Source organism: Nothobranchius furzeri, chromosome 9, assembly GCF_043380555.1.
Source record: "Nothobranchius furzeri strain GRZ-AD chromosome 9, NfurGRZ-RIMD1, whole genome shotgun sequence".
In the NCBI taxonomy this organism is placed as follows: domain Eukaryota; kingdom Metazoa; phylum Chordata; class Actinopteri; order Cyprinodontiformes; family Nothobranchiidae; genus Nothobranchius; species Nothobranchius furzeri.
Genome location: NC_091749.1, coordinates 44,898,433 through 44,924,577, shown reverse-complemented (window position 1 = coordinate 44,924,577; position 26,145 = coordinate 44,898,433). Strand labels below are relative to the sequence as shown.

At 41.1% G+C, this 26,145-nt stretch overlaps 2 protein-coding genes across 4 annotated transcripts in view; one reads left to right on the top strand and one right to left on the bottom strand.

Annotated features, from left to right (window-relative positions):
• The window catches only part of LOC107381755 (A disintegrin and metalloproteinase with thrombospondin motifs 7), a 195,738-nt gene extending 177,065 nt beyond the window's left edge, over positions 1–18,673 (bottom strand). For all 3 annotated transcript variants that reach the window (XR_008559369.2, XM_015953607.3, XM_070554887.1), the window contains exons 1-2: positions 18,333–18,673; positions 9,098–9,474 (exon numbers count right to left, since the gene is read on the bottom strand). Coding sequence is in view for 2 of the 3 variants with exons in the window: in XM_015953607.3 (XP_015809093.3) it covers positions 9,098–9,474; positions 18,333–18,450 (495 nt within the window). In the remaining variant the exon portion in view is untranslated. The remainder of the gene's footprint in view (positions 1–9,097; positions 9,475–18,332) is intronic.
• Positions 18,674–19,811: 1,138 nt separating this feature from the next.
• rxfp3.3a2 (relaxin family peptide receptor 3.3a2) lies at positions 19,812–21,768 on the top strand. Its single transcript, XM_015953606.3, has one exon. It carries the CDS (start codon positions 20,254–20,256, stop codon positions 21,394–21,396), a length of 1,143 nt encoding a protein of 380 aa, XP_015809092.3. The 5' UTR covers positions 19,812–20,253; the 3' UTR covers positions 21,397–21,768.
• Positions 21,769–26,145: the final 4,377 nt, after the last annotated feature.

The window sequence follows — 26,145 nt, the reverse complement described above, 5'->3', positions numbered from 1 at the left end:
AATGAACCGTTGCCATCTTTAGATTTCTCTCAGTCGCAGTAACATCCCACCCACCACAGCAATAGAGTGGTGTGATTGGGAAGACACAAGAATTCTCAGGCCAATGGTAAGACTGTTCCTATTGAGTGTGGCTAGACTGACCTGCAGAACAAAATCACGTTTCTTCTGCTACTGTCCGTCTAGATTTCCAGACTCTAAAACCGTGGGTAAAGGATGAAGTGTCTCAAAGTAAAAGGTCTAAATTTAGGGTCAATGATCAGCAGACATCAAACATTAATCCCTTTCGTAGTTTGTGGTCAATCCTCAATGTGTGGGTGAAAAATAAAATTCTCCAAGCAAACTCTACACATTGATTATTTCAGAATGGACTTCCATCACTCAGGACTCGACTCAGATGTTGACTGATGAAACACCTGAAATGCTTCAGCAACTAATGAAACTATCAAACCAAATGACAGAACATCAACTAAAACAATAAGCAGCAAACTTTGTGAAAAACAAAACTTCATAACTCTAAAAACTGGTGTAGCTATATGGTTGCACCCCCTCCTGGGTCCTAATAACAGCGGTAATGTTGTCCTCATCACTACCTGCACAACCTCAAACTAAATCCCTGTGGTATTCTGGATTACTGTTCCTATATTCATCCTCACCATCTTTATCTCAGAAAGCCATCTTGTTGTGATTTTTCTCTAGACCTGTGTCACGCCAGCAACCATATTTTTGAAACTTTATTTTTATAATACATATTTTTTGACTCAACCAGTGAACCAACTGCTTAATAAGTGTCACTGCCATAATTAATATTTAAAAATACTCTAAGTGATGAGCAGGGATGCAGTGGTATGGTTGAGTTGCATGTAATAAAGCACCAAGTCACCACAAAATGGTAAAATGTGTTTAATAGTGTCTTCCAGCCTTAATGCACCGCATGCCTAATGCACAAGGAGTTTCAAGAGGTCGTTGAACTTAAAGAAACCACTCAACTTCAAAAGTTAAATACAAGCAGACATCTCTGCATCCAGACTGAACCAAATGTATGTGAAAGTAAAGCCACTATAAAAGGACTGGACCGATGTGTTTATTTTCTTTGAAGACTTTTTTTAATTATTTATTTTTTTACAGAGGCTTTATACTCAAGATGGATAGAAAATGCAGCAGGGGACATAAAAAGGAAAGAAAACGCCTCTAGCCAAGTACCAAAGGCTATTTTCTGAGCAATTTGTCAGCACTTTCACAAGCACACTGGTAAATAACAATAAACCCCTAAAAGTAAATTAAAGAAATGGAATTTGGCTTCATGTGAAACTGGCTTCAGGGACTTTCTTTTAAAAATCTAACTAGTTGTAATATTATACATATAACTCTAAGAAAGAATGGCAAAGAATATGAAAAATGATTTAAGGCAGCTATGAATAATGAGACCGCGTATAAGTTATATACTTTATCTGCATATTCTGAACTAATAGAAGAGGGTACGTTTAGCAGAGGTCATGGACCAAATCTAATAGAGAAACATTATTACAATGCTGTGAATGTGCCTTTTAGATATCAAAACTTAAACGACAAAAACTATTGACATTAAAAAAGTTATAAAGTATATACCTGTGACATGACTCCCAAATCTTCACCCTCCTCTGCCTCCTCATTCAGTCTTTATGCAGCACCTGGTTCCTCTCATTAAGCTCCTGACATGCCCTCTTTCCCTGCCAACTACAGTCAGCTTCATCCACTTCACCTGCTCCTGACTCCTCAGCTCATCACTCACATCTGCTTCCCCTGCTACAAAAGCACCGGCCATCCAGTCATTCAGTGCCAGATTATTGAATGCTTTTGCAAGTAAATCTTCCAGCCATCCACCCTGCCTGATCTCTGCCTCCGGACCTCGTTTCTTCTCCTGACCCCTGCCTAGTACTCTGCCTGCCACCACGACCTTTGCCTGTCCTCTACCACGTCTCCTGCCTGTTCTCTGTTTCTGCATGTCCGATCTGGTTTTGACCCTCGCCTCCTCTTCGACGCTGTCTCCAGCCTCGCCCACCTCTGGTAACTCCACAAAGAATAAGACTTTTTATCTACTTTTACTGTGTTTGGCGTCTTCACGGGTCTTCTGAAGTTCTGTTCGTGACAACCTGATTTTCTTGTCTTGCATAACTAGAAGAACACTGGACATTAGTTTCAAAGAAATATGTTTTTCTTCGCCTCACATGCTTTACTAAACTATTCCCAGAAACGTTAGTGTGATTTTTACACGATCCCACAAGTAGACATTTACATAATCAAAGGATTAAGGACCGACTGCATTTTAAATGAATGCTGTATTTAAAGGACAACCTTGCTCATTCCTTTAAACACATCTGCTGTGGTCTCAAATCACCAAATAGTTTCTGAGCATGTCTGTGTCTGCAGCTCCCCCATGGGATGGGTTAAATGCAGAAAACACATTTCACCACACATGTGTGTGTGACAAATAATGGGACTTTAAGTAGCAAAAAATGCCTCGTAAGTTGTGCTCCAGTGGAAATAAGCTTGGGGATGTAGAAGTCAGCTGGAGGAGAAAATGGCTTCAGATGACAGTTTTATTTCCTGATATTTGGACACGTTGCCTCTGATTGGTTAACAGCAATGTGACTCTACCACTGACTCCAGTTGCTTTGGAGCACTGATGTTTTTTTCTCCACAAATAACACAAGCCTGAAGGAGTTCTGCTGTGTGGTGGAGTTACTAATGCTAGCAGTTAGTTTCTACTTGCAGAGACTTTCTCCACGGTTTCCTGGAGACTAAAACAACAACAGCCTTCCCCATCGTGAGTCAAGATGGTTGATCCATGAATGCTGAGGTACAGCGTGATGAACATCTGTCAGGCTTTTTTGAACCGAGCATTTTTCCATCTATTTTCTATGAGAGGCTAATGAAGGAAGCAGGGGTAGAGGACTATTTTCTCATTCAGTCTGCATGTTAAACTCAGAGTGACTAATCATTTTCAAATTCAATTCAATTCAAAAATACTTAATTAATCCCAGAGGGAAATTGATGAAAAATAATAAATTGTTTCTCGTTGAACCTGCTCTTTAAAATTTCCCAGACCTGTCTTTCTGCAGATATTGTTTCATGTAACGAAAACAGAAATAACTTTGCTTGAACTTAGTTTTATCTACAGCAAAAACTCAGTTATTCTAGTCTGTCAGTGTAGATTTTGGTCTTAATATCAAGCTGTTTCCAACTTGTTGTTCAGGCATTTCTCATAATAGTGGTCTGAGTTGATTCCAAAAGAAGAATATGTCATTTAAAGGCTGCTGCAAAAACCACAGTATTGTGTCAAAGAAGATATAATTGCAAATGATACAGGGCACTGACTGAATGGTTTCTAAATCAACACGTTAGTTCACTATGAGACAACAAGAACACACAGATAAACTTTAAAAAGACAAGAGATCCAACAAAGACTAAAGGAGAAAAAAAGGCGTCTGAATGTTCAGCAAGTCTCCCTGAGGACAGATGTATCATAATCCAAGTCTAAAATGAAGAGACATCTTCAAATTGCCAATAAAGCGGACATAACATGCAAATAATTTATAAGCCCCAAGCATAAAAAGACCAGATTAGACTTTGAACAACATATTAAAAGACCAGACTCCTTCAGGACTAGTCTTTTTTTCAGGCAGCTATACTAAGATCCACATGCCTCATGGTGACCAGTTTGGAAATACTGATGAAATGAGTAAAACATCACCTGTATCACAAGTGAAGGCAGTGAGGAAGGCATTATTAAACCGTTTTATAGAAATCTCATTTCAGTTTTTGATAAAGTTGACAAGTCTGTCTTTCATTAGGAAATGGGAGGGGATGACTGAATTTATTTCTGATCTTTAAGGGTTGTTTGAAATGTGTGTATTTATGCTCAAAATACTCTAACAGGCAACCCAGGAGTTTCTCAGGAGGAAGTTAATTATTCCAAAAGGCTAAGTTAATCACTTGCTTCTGCATCTTTTCAGAAAAAAAAAAAGCTAAACAACAAATGAAAGCAGCTGCAGTCAAACTCTGGCAAAGCATCACAATAGAGAACTCCTTTTGTTGTTTTTAGGTGATGTCAGTGGGTTCAGAAGAACAGAGAACATTCTCGCATCAGTTGTTTTTGTCTAGAAAAGATCTCCTTCCCAAAAAAAAAAAAAAAACTAAAAAAGGCAAATTATTCAATCATGAAAACAATTTCTGGACATTTTAGTGAGAAAGTGACTCCGTACCTTTTCGTGATGTCTACACTTCAGCCAAGACAATACAAGGATCTGTATGCACTTATTTTCACCAACAAATTGACCAGAGGTTAACCTTCCATTTGCAGACACAAAAACACCATCTGTCTGGTCTGGCCTCCAAATCCAAAACAAAGTTCGTCCCCAGTTCTTGTTACTGCAAAGAAGCCTCTACACATTTGTTCAGGGCCTCAAGCAGAAGTCAGACTGCTGCATCCTCACTAGGAATAAAAGTTCCTTCGTGACTTTACAGCTTATTAGTTGAAATAATCAAATGTGTTGAATGAACAAGATGTGTAAATCAAATGTTTGAATAATCTGTGTTTTAATCAATGATGGCTTTAAAAGGAATATTGTTCCTGCAATGACCCGTTTCAGTTCTTATCTACACCAGATCAGTATGAGTTTGATTAAACAAAAGTTAATCTATCAATATGCTCATACACACTATAATAGGATTATTATTATTATGATTGATAAGTTTCACTTTACATAAGTGTTTTAAAAACACTCATTCACAAAGAGTTAACCTCTGAGTATCTGAAAGAAGAAGTGACTTCTTGGCTAATTTGTCAACAATGTGATTTGATGAAACAGAATTGTTTCCGGAATTAATTCAGTTTCCAGCTGACTCCCAATTTGACCAAATTGGGGAAAAAGCATTTTGAAACCATCTTCACTTTTGACATTAAGTTAAAAAGCCTCTCTGCGATGCTGCAAGTGATTACAGACCCAACAGCCCTTTTAAGAGCTACTACACACTTCACAAATCCAACCTGCAGGCCCTGGTCGCATCTCATGGCCGGGGGAAGCTGAATTCAAAGGGGGCTATGACTCTTTGGGTTCTCATAGTCTTGACGTCTGGTGACTCACCACTTCCTCCGGACCGCCAGGGGCAACACATACAAAGGGTATTGTAGCCTGCACACTGGCGTCAGGTGGTTTTTTATAATTAAATCTCTAGTTTACCAAACAGACAGCCACATTTATTTTACAACCCAGACTCCACAAATTCTCTCAGACACTTAAGAAAGGTTTTGCTAAAGCATCTAGCTTCCATTACAAAAGTTCATCCATCACATTAAATCACTTCACATCCATTTCATTACATATCATTGTTCATACGTTGTCTTGTATAATCAATAGTTTAGGGAAAATACATTTGTTTTATAAACTATATAACTTGACTGTCTGAATTAATACGAAGTGTGTTTATGGTCTCTGAATAAGTAAAAGTAACTATAATCTTCTGATTAAACGTTCAAAGATCAGTCAGATGGATATTTCATATTTATATGGGACTATCACATCTTATTGGTCATTTTTGTTACGTCTGTAGTCACTCCTTTACCACACTCTAAATATTTTCTGGAAACTATTATTAATATTTTCAATTACATTATTGCTGATGCACAGACGCCACACTACCAAGTTCGCCAATATGTCAAAATACAGAGAAAGAACATTTTCAACTTTGTAAATGAATCTCCCAAAACGTGTTTGTCCATATGATTTACCATTTAGTTTCAGTTATTGACCCTTTGACACAATCAAAGTTTAACTGCAACAGAGCTGCGATCAAATGAGTCAGATGTATAAAAACAGCTGTATAGTTGTTTTTGTACTCAAAATAAATAACAATCATACAAACAATTATTTGGCTGCGGTCATAATTTCTGAAAAGCTCTGTATCTTGCAGCCTTTGGAAGCACTTAAAATATTTATTTTTTTAAACGTCACTTTGGAAAGTGTTTTTGGATCGCCTAGACGCAGAATATGAAAGTGTTGTGCAAAATTCACTTTTTGGAGCTTTTGACCATGCCATAATGTATTTTTCTCATGAAAATATATTATTAAATAAAAAATAAAAATTTATTTAGCCTAGTCGGCCTCTTACTATATACACTGCTCACAAAAAATTAAAGGAACACTTTAAAGAAACACATTAGATACATCAGATCTCAATATGAAGTTGGATATCAATACAAACAACGACAGGGCAATGTGTTAGGGACAAAGGGATGCCAAGTCTTTTAATGGAAATGAAAGTTATCAGCCTACAGAGGGCTCAATTGTGTAGACACCCTAAAGTCGGAGTGAAAAGAAGTTGTGGCAGGCTAGTCCATTATTTCAAAAACTTAATTTCTGCAACTCAAATTGCTTTTCAGTATCTTGTGTGGCCCCACGAGCTTGTGTGCATGCTTGACAACGTTGAGGCATGCTCCTAATGAGACAACGGATGGTGTCTTGAGGCATTTCCTCCCAGATCGGTGTGAGGGCATCCCTGAGCTCTTGTACAGTCTGAGGAGCAACCTGGCGCCGCCTAATGGACCGAAACATAATGTCCCACAGATGTTCTATTGGGTTTAAGTCAGGGGATCATGAAGGCCATTCAATTGTTTCAATTCCTTCATCCTGCAGGTACTGCCTGCATACTCTTGCCAAATGAGGCCGGGCGTTGTCGTGCATTAGGAGAAAACCAGGACCTACTGCATCAGCTTAGGGTCTGACAAAGGGTTCAAGGATTTCATCTCGATACCTTATGGCAGTCAGAGGACCATTTCATAGGCAGTGGAGGTCTGTGCGTCCCTCCATGGATATGCCTCCCCAGACCATCACTGACCCACCACCAAACCTGTCATGTTGAACGACGTTGCAGGCAGCATAATGTTCTCCTTGTCTTCTCCAGACTCTTTCACGTCTATCACAGGTGCTCCGGGTGAATCTGCTCTCATCTGTAAAAAGTAGGGCGCCAGTGGCGGACCTGCCAATTCTGGTGTTCTTGAGCAAATGCCAGTCGAGCTCTACGGTGCTGGGCAGTGAGCACAGGGCCCACTACAGAACGTCGGGCCCTCAGGCCATCTTCATGAAGTCTGTTCCTGTTTGTTTGGGTAGAGACATTCACACCAGTGGCCCTCTGGAGGTCATTCTGTAGGGCACGAGCAGTGCTCAGCCTGTTCCGCCTTGCACAAAGGAGCAGGTATCAGTCCTGCTGATGGGTTGTGGACCTTCTGCGGCCCTGTCCAGCTCTCCTAGAATAACCGCCAGTCTCCTGAAATCTCCTCCATGTTCTGGAGATTGTGCTGGGAGACACATTAAACCTTCTTGCTGCAGCACGTGTGGATGTGCCATCCTGGAGAAGTTGGACAACCTGTGCAACTTCTGTAGGGTCAAGGAATCGCCTCATACTGCCAGTAGAGAGCCAAAACTAGCACGAGTGGAAAACCAGCCGAAAAAGATCAAGAGGGAGAAACTTGAAATGACCTCTACATGTTAAACCAGTCCTGTTTTGAGGGTTTTGTATTTGTTGCCACTTTAGTGCACCTGTCGTTAAGACCATGAACACCAATACAGCCGAAAGGGATCAACAATGCCCTCAGCTTCTTAATCAACCAGGAAATTATCAGACAGGTTTAATTGATTTCATGCCAGGCCCAATAAAAAAAAGTGTTCCTTTAATTGTGAGCAGTGTATTTGTTTTACTTTATTTAGTCTCTGTGTGATGATGAGAGACTGAAACACTGGAGTGATTGGTTGCAAACAAAACTGTTCACCCATGCTGGAAATAAAAATGTAGAGAGATTAATGTGTATTTTCGTGTGTGTGTGTGACCCCAATAATAGCTGCATACACTACAAACATCGATTTTAATTGTGAAAAATGAAGCTGACTACTTAGTGGATTTCACCTGTTGCCGGTTATTTTTAGAACGTAACTCCCTCGACAAACGAAGGACCACTGTAGTGCCAACAGTAATATTTCATCATATCCTGTGCCTATCTTTGCTCTGGAAGGTGTAAAATAGCATGAGTCAGGTCCTTTAAAGAGCTGTGATTCAGCCACCCCCTTGTCAAATGAGATACAAAAATCTTCAATGGTTTTAAGCTCCAACTTCTTAGCAATCCTGTATACTTTGCTAGTAAACACATTTCAGTGTCCAAGTACTTTAGAACAGGGATATTCAGTTTGGTACCCAGCATGTTTTAGTTTTAACCCTGCTGCAACACACCTGATTCAATCAGCAGGTGATTAACAGGCTGCTGCACAGGTGATTCAACCACTAAATGTAGTGTGTTGGAGCAGAGAAACCACTGAAACGTGCTGGATACTGGCCCTTGAGGCCCAGAATTGAATAGCCTTGCTTTAGAAGCTAATATATGATTCTGATAAAAGTTCAAACTGGTGGTTTTTGCTGCTCTTTTCAAACATTTCTTGTATTTAAGTCAATTGAAAAAAAATATTCAAATTCAATAACACGACTCATCTATCCTTACATCCCGAGTCTCTAAATCAGCCTCATATTTGCATTTGAAAGCAAACAGACTGTCATTTTACATACCGCATTTTCCAGACTATAAGTCGCTACTTTTTCCCACACTTTGAACCATGCAGCTTATAATGAGGTGCAGCTTTAGTCAACCAGAACGGGTGGATGCTGGAAAGTCTAATGAAGGAATGGTTAAAGGAGTGCTACAGAAAGCGCCCAGGAGGATGTTTTTTCACAGTAAAACGGCGCTGCTTGTTTTCCCAGCTTCACCCCGGCATGATGACAGCAACACGGAGAGCAACACTAACATCGCCACTGAAAAGGTGTGTGACGAAGCTCTTCTGAGGCTGTTCAACTCCCAACACTGAAGAAGATGACTTCAGTGGTTTCAGTGTGCAGGAGGACGATGAATAAACTAATCAATAACTTTTCTGTTTTGTCTGATACTGATCAGTTCAGTTACGTTCAGTTAAACTACGTTTTCAATTCAGTAGATATCTGTGGCTGTTAGCCCGGTGCGGCTTATATTGAGGTGTGCTCTACAGTCCGGACATTACAGTAAATGAAATTGTTTACTCACCAGTCCATCACATGTACTTATCGCTGCACTCCCTTTAACAGTGGTTTCATCCCACACTTCGCCTAGGTAATGGCACTGTGCAGCCTCAGGTTGACTGATCTTCGCCCCCTGCAGGCCACCGTACCTCCTCTCTGTCATGAAGCCTGGAGCCAGCAGGTTTGGATTCAACGTGAGGTTAAAATGCAAGCTGTGGCCGTGGTGTAGAAACCGGTAGAAGACTTGATCTGAGTATATGTTCTCCTCTGAGGCTTCCCGGCGCTGTACGCGGTGAGCATGGTGAGCCAGGAAGTTGGACAAGAAGTGCCCTCTGGCATCAACTCTGACTGGGTGAACCACTTCAAACTGATGCAGGTTGTGCTGAAATCCCTCTGGGAAGGCTGTGAAGAGAAAACATCCCATAAGAGATGGGACAGAAGAGTCATTAAACAATCAGAAGGCAGTGAAGCTGGAAACAAACCGATATGGCTGCATCATCATCTTTTTTCTAAGAGCTGCAGGCACTCTTCAGGCTTCAAACTTCATGACGTTTTTAGGGATTTGCCTTTAACTTTCATGTGCTGCAGGTTTGGCATAGCTTTGGAAATCTGTTCTACTAAAAGTGATCCTTTAATATTCCATGACCCGAAGTGACTGAATCAGCTGTGTGCATGTGGCAAAGAGCTGCCTTTCATGTGAAAGAGGAAAGGAAATGTGCATTCACATGCAGGATAAAGAGTTCTCTCTCAAACAACCGTACCACAAAAATATATTTAACACATCGTCAACAGAAAATCTGGAAAAAAGGCTGCCAAGTATTACCTAATTTATTCATCATTGCTGCTTTTGCCGCATTGTGGGAGGCATCCATCCATCATCCAATCAGTCAATCCCAGAATTGTTTTATTTATTTTTTGCAGCCAAAAACTGAGAAACTTTCTCTTTTCCCATCTATTTTGGAAACACTTTTGTAGTCTAATCAAAGCAAAAGCAGCTCATAACGGGGAAGAAATGTTCTGATTAGAACTTTCTGTCCAAAACTCGACATAAGCAAACGAGCCCTTTTCCTAAGCAGTGTTTGCTATCAGAGCTGCTGGGATGGAGTGGTAGAAGGAAAGATTTTGTGGGTTTGGTCTTCATCAGCTACTCTTTGTCACTCTGCAGAGCCAAGAAGAAAATGCCTCCTCGTCCTGATTCTGTTTGAAGAATCTGCAGTTTCCAGTTGCAGTGATTTTGTTTCGTCAAAAATATTTGAGATCTTTTAAGGTTTTTAGAAAGTTAGAGTTAAATACGTCAAACTTAATTCATTAAAGATCATTTTTAATCTCACAAGCTTCTAAAATAGTGTTGTACAATTATTACTAAAAAATTACTCTAAAGCTACTGTGGTGCTCGTTTTTATCTTTAAATATCTTAGTAGAATGTTTCTGCAGTAACTAACAAGTGAGAGAAGGCAAAACCACATTTATAAAAATATGTAACACTTTATTTCATATTTCTGACAGATCTGACTCACCATTATCTCTGCCCTTGTCAGAACCTCAGATTAAAGGATATCTGGCTTTAAATAAAAGATGATACAGACAGCTGGGACTCCCAACACCCATCTGTCTCTCAGCAGGAAGACAGTTTTTGTCCGATTTCCTCTCAGCGTTTTGTTCTTTTACAAATAGAGAATTTGATGTTTACATTTTCCAGTCAAAACGCAGGGACATACTGTCCCACTGAAAATAGCTGGAATAACTAGCAAAAGCCTTCTTTTGTTATTGGATGAAAATACCCTTGGGATAAAAGACATCGAACTGAAATGGAGTAAAATTAATGCAGCTTTTCCCTAAAGAAGCTCAATAAAAGTTTTTGCAAAAGATTTTTGTAGAAGAAACAAAAAAGAAAGTGATTTTTTTGGGGATTCTGTGTCTTTGCCTCTAATACAAAGCTTCAAATGAAATTATCCTTGCTTCATTAACTAATGGAAGAGTAGGTTCAGTAGAACGCAGTCTTTGAATACTCCTGCATGTGTTTAAAGATTTTCCCTCAATATTATAGTCCCAATCAAAAGTTTAAGACCCCATGAAGAATAAATCATAATTTTACATGTTTGGATCTTAATGTTCCAAGTAGAGCTTCAATGTGCATTAAGGAGAAATGGGAGTGAGGCAAAATATTCTTTGGGCAGCAATTTATTGAAAACAACACTATCTGAAGCAGGCTGTTTTACAGCAGGCTTAAAACTGCGTGCCTTTTAAAGGCCAAACCTGCAAAAATGTGAATCCATTGTCATTTTCTGTCAGGTAGTCACACGGTCACGATGTTCTGATGGCACAGGCAAAACACTTTCTCCGTTTGAACGTGGTTGAGTTGTTGAGCTGCATGAGCAGGGCTCACAGAGAGCAACATTGATAATGAGGGGGCAACATTGATAATGAGGGGGCACACAGTAAGGCAGTCATTTGGAATATTTTAAATAATCCTGAGGATTATGGAAGAAAATGCAGGGAAAGAAATCACCAGCTCTGAGCCAGAGAATCCAATTAGCTGTCCGTCAAGACACTGGGCAACCTTTGACCCAACTAAAGGCCATTAAGGATGCCGACTACAGCCCCATGACCATCAGACTGCATCTGAGACTCAACAGAAACGTTTTTGAACACCACAGAACTGACCGTTTTAGAAGAGAGCACCAAACATTGCAAAGGGAAGATAGTTTTATTCTCCAATTGGAAGATAATTAACTTTGATATTCCTGATGGTTTCCAAGGTTACTGGCATCACCTGAGGTGTTTTCTATGCGTCATATTGGAAGGTCAGATGTTTCTGAATCAGGAAGTACAAGTCTGCTGGAGAAGAAAGATTCAGGCGACAAGTTTTAGACTCTTTTTCTGGTATTTGGACGTCTCATCTCTGATTGGCTAACGGCTACACGACTCTATCACTTACGCAGTTTGCTTTGCAACCAAGCCCCCATAATTCTGGTCTGGATATGATGCAAAACAGGAAGTGACAAAAATTGCAGTTCCACCCTCATCCACTGGGGGCTGGTGTCAGAAGTGAGCAGATCCTCATTGACTCCCATGTTAAAAATACCAATGTCACAGCAGAAATAAACATGTTTACAGCCTGGTACCAGAACATGTTTTTGGTTTAAATGATCTAGTTTACACTCATGACAACTCTGAGGGGGGTGAATTTTTTTCTCACTCTTCTGTTTAAGTGTATTAAAAGCCTAAAATTATGTATAATTAATGAGCATCAGACCCACGTGACCGCAGAGCTAGCTCCGAGGAAAGGTCTCAGTCTGAGCCTCGGCCTCGCCTGAAAACTGTTCCGTCATTTTCAGTTTCTCAACTTAGACCATTAGTGGTTCCGTTTGTGCGTTCTTTTTTGGATATTATTTGTGCAATTGTTGGACAAAATGACTTGCTGTGGTATTAATTGCACTAATAGAGCATCCAAGGAGTCTTCACTTAATTATTTCGGTAAGTAAAATTATATTCATGTATTTTAGGTCACTGCTGAGCTGAGCTTAGATTTTAACATGTACTGTTTACCCCTTTGATGCATAATGGTCATTACAGTATACAGGTACTCAAAATTGTTATTCATTTATTTATTTATTCATTTATTTTGTTACTAAGCATAGCTGTTGAAGACTTTATTGCATTTGAGCCCCTCCATTTGGACTTCAGTAAGTCAAGCAAACATATTTCATGTTCAGAATGCACGCTGTCCACTGAGGTGGACATGTATTCAATTATTTGTAAATGATAAAATGTTACAAAAAATATTTGTTAAATTGTTTCATTCACACCTAAATATTAATGAAAAAAGTGTTTTAAAAATCATGGTTGAAGATGTCATAATTCATGCATCAAAGGGTTAACCATGAAATTTAAATGTAATAGGGTGAAACCCAGTGCATTTAACATAACGCTGCATTTTTGAAAATGGGTTGAAATATAACATGTTGGTGGAGCTGGGTTCCAACTATTGGTATGGTCCCCTCCCCTCAGCGACAGCTCGGCGCATCTCTGATCGCAGCGGCACCTGTCTGCTGCACAGGCTGCCGGCACCCAGTTCTCCCCAGCGGCAGCTCAGCGCATCTCTGACTCAGAAGCTCCGGTGTGGTGCACAGTTGGCTTCGGTTGTAGCCAAGTAGCTACCTCCGTTAGCTTAGCTCCCACCTCCGCGTTAGCTTTGGGTTAGCTTTTAGCTACATCGCTTCAGTTCGACGGGTGTCATCATTTGATGCCAGCCTTTCAGCTCCACCTCTTTTCCCTTTTTTGGAATTGTCTGGACGTGACATGGTCAAAATGGTGTTGGTGGTGGGAACCTCCCATTTTGGCACAAAAACTTATAATTGAAGCCTATGGACACGAATTGTCCGGTATATATGACGATGTTTGCAACATTGAAGTTTTATCTCCACAAATAACACAAGCCTGAAGCAATTCTGCTGTGTGGTTTGCCAATGCAGGCGCATCAGTGAGTTTGCGGCCGCTGCACGGGGGAGAGGGGAGATCGCTGAAGCAGGGGAGCAGTAAAGATGCAGAAACTACCGTTGTTAAAAGAGATGTATTAACTTGGAAAATGTGGGCGCAATTTTAATTGTCAAAAACTCCAGCGAACCAACCTGCTTCAGGTGTATGACGTCATCAACGACTAGTCAAAGTCGACTCGATTTTCATTACTTGACTGTCGACTTAAAAAAAATTAAGTCATGCAGCCCCTATGGGGCATGTCTGCTGGAACCCGTGTTGCCAGAGGAAACAAGAGAGCACTAAACACAAGTTGCCATTTCTACAAACAACTTTTGCTGTCCGTGAATTTAACTGGTGTTTTTCTGTTTGGGACTCTGGTAGTTTGTCCAGATGTTTAGTATGTTCAAAAGGAAACATCAACCTGACCAAACTACACTAAACCAGGGGGCCAGACTGTTAAATTGATTGTTTACCAAAGAAAACATCGGTTTTTTCTCATCAAGGAGAGAATGCGTGAGCTGGGCTCCTCTGACACTCAAGAGCTCATTTCTCAGTAAAACAGGGAAATCTGGACTCATCCAACAACATAATGTGTTTTCATTGCTCCAAGGTTCAGTCTTCATGCTTCCTAACAAATTGAATTCTTTGTTTCAACAGCTCCTCTGATAAGAGGTTTTCTTAAGGCTGCAAAACTATTCAGTCGTTATCCACATAAAAAAGTCTTTTACTTTTATTACAAATGATTAATTTTCCTGATTAGAGTTCAGTTTTATAGTTAAACGAGTTCTGCTTAAGATCAATAATGATTATTTTGCAGATTGCATTTTTGAGATGACGTTCTGAACTAACCATTCGTGTTTATTTAATACATGAAAATTGTTATCAAGAGCCTTGATTTCATCAGTTCTCTTAGATGTTCAGATGACTGGATGCAGATGAATATTTTGGATTCATGTGAAGCAGAGCAACATCTTCCCCACAGCCACAGGAAGTATGTTTGCTGACAGGATACTTTTGGGAATGAAAAGCTTCTCACTTCATCAGTTAACTTGTTGCCAACTGAAAGATTTTAATCACTGAAGCATTTTCCAACTGGAGGCTGTTATCTATTTAAATGCAGATGGTGTTTTTATATGTATTGACTTTTCAGTTTAGTGTCAGCCATCTTGCTTTCATTACGGTTTAATTCATGTTGATCTCTGCAATGAGCACATTTTTATAACTCTGGGCTGCTTGGGTTTTGCAAAAATCACATATTTTACCAACAAGTAAGATAGCCAGTCCTTTCACTCTCACATTACTTACCTGGCCTTATGCAAAATACATAAGGCCACATTCCAGGAGGAAGAAGAAGAAGAAGAAGAAGAAGAAGAAGAAGAAGGAGAAGAAGGAGAAGAAGAAGAAGAAGAAGAAGAAGAAGAAGAAGAAGAAGAAGAAGGAGAAGGAGAAGGAGAAGAAGAAGAAGAAGAAGAAGAAGAAGAAGCTGAAGATCTTTTCTGTAGCGCCTCAAGATAAAAAAAATCACGAAGAGCTTCAGAAAAACAAAAAAATGTAAAATATAAAAAATAATTTAGAAAATGATTCAAAATATATTTTTTAATGAGCAAAAATAGACAATTGTGAATAAAAAATGTAAAGAAAGAGAGAGAGTGAATAGGAAAGAGGGAAATGAGTGGATCCTGAGGAAGGTGGAATAGGAAGGGAGAGCAGAACAAGGAGAGGGTGATGAAGGAAAGACGAAGATAGACTGGAAAACCATTGAGTCATGAAGAAGCTAGGCTTGGCTGTATCTAAATGTTGATACTGTTAAGCTTTCTCCACATTTTACCACAGTGTACGATATTATCGTTACTAATTATAAAAATGACATAAGCCTCAAGTGACATTACCTTCTCGTTCAGAAACTGAATCCCAAACACTATTATTACTATTTAAAAAAACGTATATAATATTAACACCTTACTTAAAAAACTCATCCTCTAAAAAACATTTTTCACCAGAAAAAAACTGCGTTTTTACTTTTCCAGGTTCAAAGTTGCACAGGAAAGGCTAACAACTTTCCCCGCGGTGCTGAAAGCCCGCTCCGATGGTGAGCTTGTGGCACAGACACACGGCTTTTCAGGCCAGTCACGACATTTCATTTTGTTTTTGATCTTTGCGAAGCACTTTGTGATTCTGTCTGTGAAATAAAATGTACTTACTTAGGTACTTAATTACTCACATCTGGGGAAGAGACTGTTTCAACCAGAAACGTTAGTCGTAGTCTCCTCATATAGGCTGTTATTTCAGCTCCGGAATGACGAGGCTGAAGTTAGCTTCTGGTTGCAGCTTCCAATTCAGGAAATGGCTAAAGGGCAATTACACCCAATTTTTCTGTACTCTGACCATTTTTAATCCTCTCTAGCTAAAAAACAACAACACCTACACTCTTCAAACATAGGCTCATAGCAGATTACATTGAACATAAATTATGATTTGTGAAACCTTTTTCTGATGTGTGAAGCTTCAGGAAAGCCGGACTCATGTATTTTTGCATCTGGCAAACACTGGAACTGGTCCTGTGCAGAAACTTCAACACCCACACTCTTCAAACCTGTACTGGATTATTCTGGGCTAATAGATGTCATACAACATAGCTTCTGATTTTTTAAACTTGTTGTTGTCTTGGGCATCGGTCAGCTTTTAGTGACATATGCTTTTTGGCGAGTATGTTCATGACATTAGCGTGTCCTCCTAGAGAGAGACATTCATTGTGCCATTTGTCTCATTGAAGTCTGGAACCACACAGCGTGCCACCTTTAATCCTAACCCTTGAGTCCTCACGCACAGTGTGTACCAGGCTTTTTGCACGTGAGAGGGGGCTCTATGCTAATTGCCTTGTTTGTGCAAACAAAGATTTTTTTAAATGACTTGTTTTAAAAGTTAAAGTTAGAGTCCCCTTAGTCCTCATTACACACTAGTGAAATTGCACCTCTGCATGTGATCCATCCTGTGGGGAGAAGGATGGCACATAATCGCCAAAACCAAACCAAACACTGACAGAAACTGTTTATGGTGTTTATAGAGGCTGTAGAGACCCACATGACAGTGCAAAAGGTCAGCTTTGCAGTATGCCCCTTTAAAGGGGTCAATTACTTTGTCAGCCTAGAGACCTTCAGGGTCTGCTCCATCAGTCCCTGCTGTCTTGTGTCTCGTCTCCCCTCGTTAAGTGTTATTTCAGTTACCTACCCATCCTAGTATATTTAAAGTTGCTGTTTGTGCTTGCCTCGTCTTCCTGTCATCTCATCCTTCCTGTCATTATCCAATAAAACATCTTATTTTCAACCTGCATCCTGTGACTACTCTCCTGTGTTAGGGTTCGTTTCCATCTCCACACACAGACAGACAGGTACAGCTTTTGTTTCCCACAATTGACATAATTTCAAAACTGCATTTTGTGTTTATTTGTGGTTGATATTGAACTTTGTCTGCTGGTCTGAAACACCCAGTGCAACAAAAAGTAAAGAAATCTACAAAGGGCAGATACATTTTCATGGCACTGTGCAGTTATATAAAGTAAAGCTTTCAAATGTATCCTCATTCATTTAAATGGTAAACGATCTGCATTTATGTAACGCATTGTCAAGTCCAAGGTCTCCAAACTGTTTTACACAACAATCGCACACACACACACGCATGCACACATACACACGCACACACACACACACACACACACACACACACATGGTGGTAAGCAGCACTGTAGCCCTGGTGCAGACTGACAAAAGCAAGGCTGCATGCTAAACCACCATCTGCAGCAGGCAAGAGTGTCTTTAAAACAAATCAATGATTCTTTCAATCAATAAGTATCTCATTCTTAGTTAGCAAGATATAGCTAATTTACAGATTTTATTAAAATAGCAGAAACACATTCTTGGAGTCAATGTGTTTGATGGGTGAAGTAAAAACTGATGGAAAGGTTTAATTATTAATAAGTTGTTTATATTTGTATTGATCATAAAGTGCCTAACTCTCAAAAACAGGGTGTGAGCAGATACTTCTGGCCTCTCATTGTGCCAAGTATAAATAACTTGTAAATTGTCTCATAAGGAAAACGTTTGTGCCAAACCATCTTTTTATTTTGTGCAGACAGAAATCTAAAAGGAGACCGTGGGATTCCTGAGTCTTCACTTGAAATTGTTCCAGTTTGAGACCTTCCTTCCCTCTGGAGCACGTTCTCATCTAAACGCCTGAGAGTTTGACTCCAGGGTGCATGTGTCATTTCAGCAGGATTAAACATGCAGCTGATTCTGTAACCTTGGGCAGTTCTTTTATTTATTTATTTATTTTTTACTTTTAGCATCCAAACAACACTAGTGATAGCAGGATGTCACAAGATTGATGTGAGGGAGGAGGAGGCGTGGGAGTCTTAAAAGAGGTTCTTATCTCAGGGAGAAGAACGGGAACCAGCTTGGTTATAATAATAATCATAATAATACATCCTGTAAATTCCCAAAGTGGACTTCTGCTTCCTGCTGCTGATTTTTGAGGTCAGAGGTCAGCACCAGACAGAGCTGGGTTGGTCTTTTTCTTTTTAAGGAACTTTCTGGTTTGCTCAGTTCTCTGCAGGACCGGCTCTAATTGCTTTGTTCAGCCTCAAACCTTGCTGGCCTGTAGTCAAGGAGACGGCTGCCTGTCTCGCTGGCTTTAATTAGACGCGCTCATGGAGCCAATGAGCCGCGCAACAGGAGAGGGAGCAGGGGATCGCGTTGATGTGAACACACAAAGTCTGACTCACTAACCTGGTTCATGGGACAACCCAAGCGTGCCGCAGCCTTCCAGCACCAGAAGCGCGATCAAGACCTGGATGGGAGACGCTCTTTGTCCAGAAGCGCGCAGCCCGCAGTCCAAACGGCTCATGTTGTCAGGACGGTGACCCACACGGCTGAAACATCTAACTTTTCCTCAGCTCAAAGTGTGGCTGCGACCATGCGCTCCAGTAAAACCCTCCAGTTTGGGCCGGAACATGGTTTGTCTTCACGGGGCGTTTTGTTGCATCCTGATTCCGAGCCCCACTAGTTTTAAAAGTTGGTTTTAAAATTTACGTACGCGTGTCTGGTCCCCCTGTCCTCCATCAGTCTCCTCCCGATGACCAGTGACAGCTTGAAAAGTTTCCTCTGCAAACTTTTTCAGAGCCACCCCCACAGATGGGTGGACTTTAGACAATAGGCTGGTGTTCAGGGAGGACCGGAGGCTTAAAGGGGAACGCTGTGATCCAAGAAATCGGATATAGAGACGGACCAAGAGCCAGATACTCCCTGGAAACGGAGGCTCTCTGGGTTCTCAGGGGGTGAGACGAGGATCCGGTTTCAGACTGCAGCATTCACCTAAAGTTGAAGAAATAATTCCAGACCTTTCCACGTCATGCACTGTGATCTCTGGTCTCGTGGTCAAAGAAAAAAAGTGTTTTTATTGAAGAAACCCCCTGAATGGATTAAGCTGCAATTTATTGCAATAGGAAACTTTATATTGAGGCTCATTGATGCCAAGTAAAAAAGGAACAAAATACGTGTTAATAATCTATTTAATCATGCCAAAGTCATTCTAATGGATTAAATACATATTAATGATAATCAGTAAGCATCCAAGTAAAATGGTTTCATTGTCAGTGTGACTTTGTGTACCATAATTATGATTTCATAAATCTAGGTGCTTTAAAAGGCATTGTATTGACTTTGAGGTTCATGAGTTTGACTACAAATTAAAAGTTTCATAATTATGAGCTTTAGATTAATAAATGACATAAAGCTGTAAAATCAGAAATCATTTATGAGACACACGATCAAAATGAGTTGTAAACATAATTACTGTGACTTTAATTAGGATTTTAAAACTTAGTTTTTTTAGTCTGAAACTCACAATAATGACCCATAATTACCACTTGTCATCTGTCACAATTAGTTTGAAAGTCATGATTTAGACAGGTGACTTGAATGACCGCAATTGGTCTCTATAAGAAAACTCAGCATGTAATAGAAGAACCACTAATGTGAATAACCAAGACTTCATTATGAAAACAAGTGGCCTTTGATTAGATAATGAATGTTTAATGTAATGAGCAATAATTATATGTTGGTTGCCAGTTATTCATTTAGCTCAGCGCCCCCTCTTGCGGAGGAACAAAGGTACATCTGGAGCCCTTGCACAACATGTTGCGCATATTTTTAGATACATGATTTTAATTAGATATTTATGATGAAAGTTTTCAAATATGGAGGCGGCTGTCAAACAGAAAACTAAAGGACAATAATACAATGCATTTTATGTTTGGAAAATAATCATCATCACCATTATTATTATTATTATTATTATTATTGTTGTTGTTGTTGTTGTTGTTGTTGTTGTTGTTGTTGGGGTTAGGGCTATGAAATTATATCAGTGATAATTGTTCTAACGGTTTTACGCACAGCCCAGTGCGCAGCGCATCCAGACCCAACACGCGCACTGGAGGAAATATGCGAACTGGTATAGCTGGTGTGACAGTCTGCTCCTCTCTCCTCTCGTTCGACCAATCGTGGCTCAGAAGAGGAGCGACACACCTGCATAAAAGCAGAATCCAGGTCAGCTGTCATTCAGAGAGGCGCGATGGAGATGATCAGTCTCTGAGCAGGAGAGAAAACTGGGCTCTCACATCATTTGATCTGCACGTGTTCGGCTCTAAAGATGGATGATGTATTTAACCAGAGCGGACCACCGAACCGAAGTTCGGCCGCCGATGACAAGTTCACCTTTGAGGACATTGACGTGAGCGCGGACGGCTCTCCTATCCTGAGGATTTTCATATCAGTGGTGTACTCAATGGTTTGCGCTGTGGGTTTGGTTGGAAACCTGCTGGTGTTTTTCCTCATGAGGCTGAGACAAGGTCGGAAAAGATCCACAATAAACGTTTTCATCCTGAACCTGGCCGTGACGGACTTCCAGTTCGTACTGACTCTGCCCTTCTGGGCCGTGGACACCGCGCTGGACTTCAGCTGGCCGTTTGGAGACGCCATGTGTAAGATCATCCTGTCGGTCACCGTCATGAACATGTATGCCAGCGTCTTCTTCCTCACCGCCATGAGCGTCACCCGCTACCTGTCCGTCGCAACCGCCCTGAAGAAGAGATCCTACAGGAGGTCACGGTGCGTAAAGTGGGTGTGCGCGGTTCTGTGGCTGGCTGCCACTGCGGCCACGGCTCCCACCGCGGTGTTTTCCACCGTGACCGTGGTCGCCGGGGAAAAACTGTGCCTCCTCAAGTTTCCAGAGGGACACGACTGGCTCGCCCTTTACCACATCCAAAAAATATTAATAGCCTTTGTCATCCCAATGTTTATCGTGTCTGTGAACTATCTGATGCTCCTGCGTTTCGTGAGAAGGAAGAGCATGGGCAGCAGCAACCCTAAGCGGAGGTCCAGGGTCACCAAATCAGTCGCCATTGTGGTTCTGTCTTTCTTCTGCTGCTGGATGCCCAATCATGCAATCACCTTCTGGGGGGTATTGGTCAAATTTAACGCAGCCAACTGGGACACGTCCTACTACATGGTGCACACCTATGTGTTCCCGGTCACCGTGTGTTTGGCGCACACTAACAGCTGCCTGAACCCAGTCCTTTACTGTCTGATGAGGCCGGAGATCAGAAAGATGCTGAGCACCTTGTTCTGGAGAGTCCACACTCCACCCCCGAGCAAAGGGTGCGCCACGCGCTCCGTTACGCACGAGGTCCAGGTAGTCGTCCCACTCCAGATCATAGACAACGCGGAGTACACGCTCTCCATCATAGACCGCAAAGGTTCCTCGAGCACTAAAATAATCGCCTGCAGCCGCTGAGATTTTTTTTTATTCTGCTCCTGCTTTTGACATGGTCGCTCCGATGCGCGTAGTCTCCTGCACTGATGCAGACTGAATTGGCATTCATGGATATAATAAATGTAATAAACATCTTTCACAAAAAATGTACTCAAACTGATAAGATTTAACCTCCGGCTCTTGTTTTGGTCCAGACTTTCTTGACGTTTTGATGCACGTGTAAACAAAGAGAGACCAAGACAGGGACACAGTGTCCCAGCCTGGATAAAACAAGGACAAATAGATGCACAAACTCTCAAAAATCTGAAAATAAAGACCTCATTAAGGTTAAGATTTTTTTTTTCGTTTTTTCTTTTCTCATGTAAAGTGCTTAATAAAAGGCTTTCCCATCAGCAGTGCAGTGAGTGCTTATTACCGGCATGGAAAATGACTTATTTAGTTTTATCCAGATCTTTATACTTCAGTATGATCATAACAAAAGATGAGGTTCACCTTTAAATCTTGGATGTTTGCAGCACTTCAGCAGCTATTATTGTCTCGGTGAAAATAGGAGCAGACTGGGCAGATGCTGACTTAAATTAATTCTATCCTCCTGAACTGTTGATGAAATGTGGTGCAGCTGCAACTTGTGGTCCCAGTCCAGTACCTGGGCTGGCTGGAAAACCTGAGGAGCTCCACAACTCCTGCTTTTAGCTGTCATGCAGATGATTTGGAGGACCTGATGTAGGACACAGGAGTCGAAGGAGTGGCTTGGCTGCAGTTGGATTGGACTGAGTCCACATTTGTGCCCTTGTTTAATCCTTTTACTGCCCACATGGGCACATTGATGTTCCTTCTATAATGGTGTCAGTGTGCTTAATTATTCAAAAAGGAGTGCCTTTTTCACACTTTTGTCTAAAATTAAAACATTTTAAAAGCACTTTGCATGGAGTTTATATGTTATAAGGGTTAGAGTTTCTAAAAATCTGCTTATGAGACCAAAACCATGTTTAGATTACATGTAGCTGACTTGAAACCCTGGGCTCTTTGTGATCCTGCTCCAGCCATGTCTGAGTATCGTTTCCAGCCTGATGAGACATGCGTTTCTGCTTGCAGCTGCCCTCAGGAAGTTCCTTTGTTAGGATGGGTTTTGCAGCACGTTTAGGTGACTCATACCAGTCAACCTGTGAATATCAGCATCCGAAAGGGAACCAGAAACATTCACGGTGATAAAATGAAAGACAAATCACATCACCCCTGAATGGTTTTCATTTTTAATGTTGTGGGTTGGTGTGAAAACACACACCACAATCTACCTATAATTAGACTAGGTTCTAACTGACAGGCATTTGAACGATTATTATTATTTTTCATCATTTACAACAGGAACTTTGTGGAACTGAGAGAAAACATGTCTAAATATCCTGATGTTCAGATTTTATACGATTTTAATGCTAGTTTGTTTATAATTAAAAATACAAATAATTACCATTAAAAGGAGCAACATGTAGGAATTTACAGATGGAAGGTTATATTGAAACAGGTTTCCTTCTCAGCCAGCTGGGGGGTTGTCAGTTTTTCTCATTTCAAAAAGGCCCAAGAGGAACTGAACAATAACAGCAAGAGGCAAACTCCTGATACTGGAGGCATATTACCATAATACATGTAGTAAGCTCTCCCTGTGGTAAAACACCCAAGAGTGCTAGAACCAGATATGGCAGTGTATTTATCCACTTAACTAACTGTGTGTGACTTCAATCTAGAATCTTCTGGTGCTGATCCGTAACTGGCACCAGTTAGAGCGGACTTGTTTGTTTTGATACATGGACTGCAGCACCCACATTCTTGCCCTTATCATCATGGTAGGTGGCAATTTTCTGACCCACGACATGCAGAATCAGAAACGGAGGCAAGAGATAAGTAAAATAATTTATCACATGAGAGAGCCGGTGTAAAGGAGGAGGAGTTGGTTGGGGTCCACAGGAAATGGTCTAGAAGTAGGGGGGAGTTAATGGCTTGTGCAGGGAAATGGAGAATGTTAGTCCAGAGGGGACAGGTGGTCAGGTCTGAGTGAGTGACGGTGAGCTCAGGAGGTGAGTGGCTCAGGGTGGGTGGTCAAGAGGAGCTGGAGGTTTAATGCGGCAACAGAAGATTCCAGACAGTTATTGGTAGAACATAGGAGGTGAAGATGGGAGAACCTAAGATACTCAAGAATGATTAGTTCACAGGAAGTCTAACACTAGACAGTTTGAGTTCACATGAGACTTGGCAAGAGCTAACCAACATGAGTAATCATCCAGCAAGGAGAGGTTGTCCCACCGCTCTTTAAGTGCCTGACCGCGGCGGTGATTGGAAGATCAACCACAGCTGAACCCGCTTCTCAGGAACGCCCACCTGAAACAAGGAGCTTAGGAGACACTTGGTCACTCACCTCAAACCATGACACTTATAAGTTAGTCGTTCATGACTTTCAGTAAATCTTTTGCCCAGTCACCATTTACTAATATTAAACGGAAGTTTCACAACAAGCCATGACAAGTTTAATTCATTTAACTGTAACGTCAGCTGGTTGCACCAAACCTAGCGGCTTGAATGCAAACAGTAATACAGATTGGTATGTATTGTTACGTTAAAAGTACATTCAACATTACATTTCTTACAGTGTGGTTTTATTGTTAAAGACTAATAATCCTGATGCATATCCATAAAGGGGTGTTCAATACATTTACAGTGTTCTCTGGTGTAATCATTGCCTTAAGAGTTATTAAAAAAGCTAAGATGCTCCTGTTCAGAGATGCAGAGGTTTGCTGGTGCAGAGGTGGGCTGAAAAAAGTAGGATTGCTCATTATTATTGACGATATGCACACGCCTCACTTCTGATTGGCTAACAGAACGCGTTCGGCCATAAAGCAAAGTCACAATCACCAACACACTCTCTATCCTTGCTGCAAAAATAAATAGATACACAAAGCCTTCTGTGGGCATGCTGAGCCAAGATGGGCGAGGCCACGAATGTAAAATCACAGTGAGACATCAGCCCTTTTTACAAGACACATCTGCCGGCAAATCGGTAAAGGTGCGTCTTATAAAACGCGCCATGCTGGCATGGCTTTGTGCAAATTTTGGAGATTTGCATTTGTTCCACCTCGTTTGGTAGAAATATTTTGGTAATTGTCTGTCTTATAACTGGCGATTGCATCTTGGTGTACCAGAGGGAGGTGTTTTGATGAAGTGGGGAGTTAATGCTGAACTCTAGGAGCTTTTCGCCATTAGAGCTGGAGCTCAGAACACCAGAGACTCCACAGGGACTGATGGCAGACACCTTTAGGAGCGGCTTGTTAAAAAAACTTAGAGACAATGTGGAGTTTTTATCATTAATCTCTAGATATATCCATTGAAGTGTTGTTAAAATGAATGACATGATGCCCAGTAGTTGAAAAATATTGGTGGCTTCTTAACTTATTGACTGCCAGCCGTTTCCTGATCAGAAAAGCCCTACACTGCCAGCATTTTCCAGCACTTTTACTATGTTAAGAGTCACAGAACGTTGTGCTCTATGATGATGTCAACGCCAAAACTACCAAAACAAAGAGTAGGCTCACTTCTTACATTAGGAAGAATCTGCAAGTTTTGAGCCTAATCAAGTCAAATCAGATAAAATTTATTTATGAAGCGCTTTTCATACAAATGCAGCTCAAAGCGCTTTACAATATTAAAAACAACCAGACGGCAGTCGGTTTCTCACCCCTCCCACACAGATTCACATACCAGATCCGCTTTGTATCTCCCTCCTCCCACCCTCAATCCCATCCCAAGTAGATGCAAACTCACTCGCGCGCGCGCACACGCACGCACGCACGCACGCACGCACGCACGCACACACACACACACACACACACACACACACACACACACACACACACACACACACACAAAAGGGAAGGAAAGTTATCTGTTCTTTCATAACCCATTGTTGAATTGTGATCGGCAGAAGCTTTTCCGGTCCGCGCCTCACTTTTTTGTATAGCAGCAGCCCAAAACGATCTCCTAACACATGGATTTTCTGTTTCATGATCACGTGATGTGTGAGGTACGTGGATGAAGATTAGCTTTAGAGCTGGGGTGTTTGTTCTCACAGTGCGGGGGCTCGTTCCAACACCCACACAGTAAAAAATGGCTGTGAACAGTTGGATTTAAAACATTTGTTGTTAATGGCAGTGAATAAGTTAACATGTAACCATAAAAATCTGGTCTAAAATACATGGGGGCGGGTCTAAGTCTCAGGGCAATGCCATATTAGATGCCATGTTTCCTTCTACGGGAGCCCGTGAGGACAACATTCATTTACTGATTTGTATCAAACGGAAACAAAACTTTCACCATTCATAAATGTTCATACACATTTACCTCTTTACTCATTGCCACTGATGAAAGGGAGCCTGATGTGATTGTCATTTTGCTGAAGTTTGCACTCCCCAGGGCTTTTTGACCCTAGTGGTTGGTAAGTGCTTACGCCAACACAAAAATACTGCTTGCTTGCAACAATTTAGGTATCTACTGCCCCCTGTCGCCAAGAATAATACACACTGTCACTTTAATGAGTGCAGCTTTGATCACAATAAAAAGCAAATTATGTACAAGGTAAACGGATGTTCGCGGCGCCGCAGGGACCGCCCCATATCTCCTTTCTCAGCATGTAATCTTTTATAAAAAGGACACGATTTCACCACATTACCACCACAGTCTGACCACTTATAAGCGACCTAAGGGTCCCTGATGAATCATGGCTTT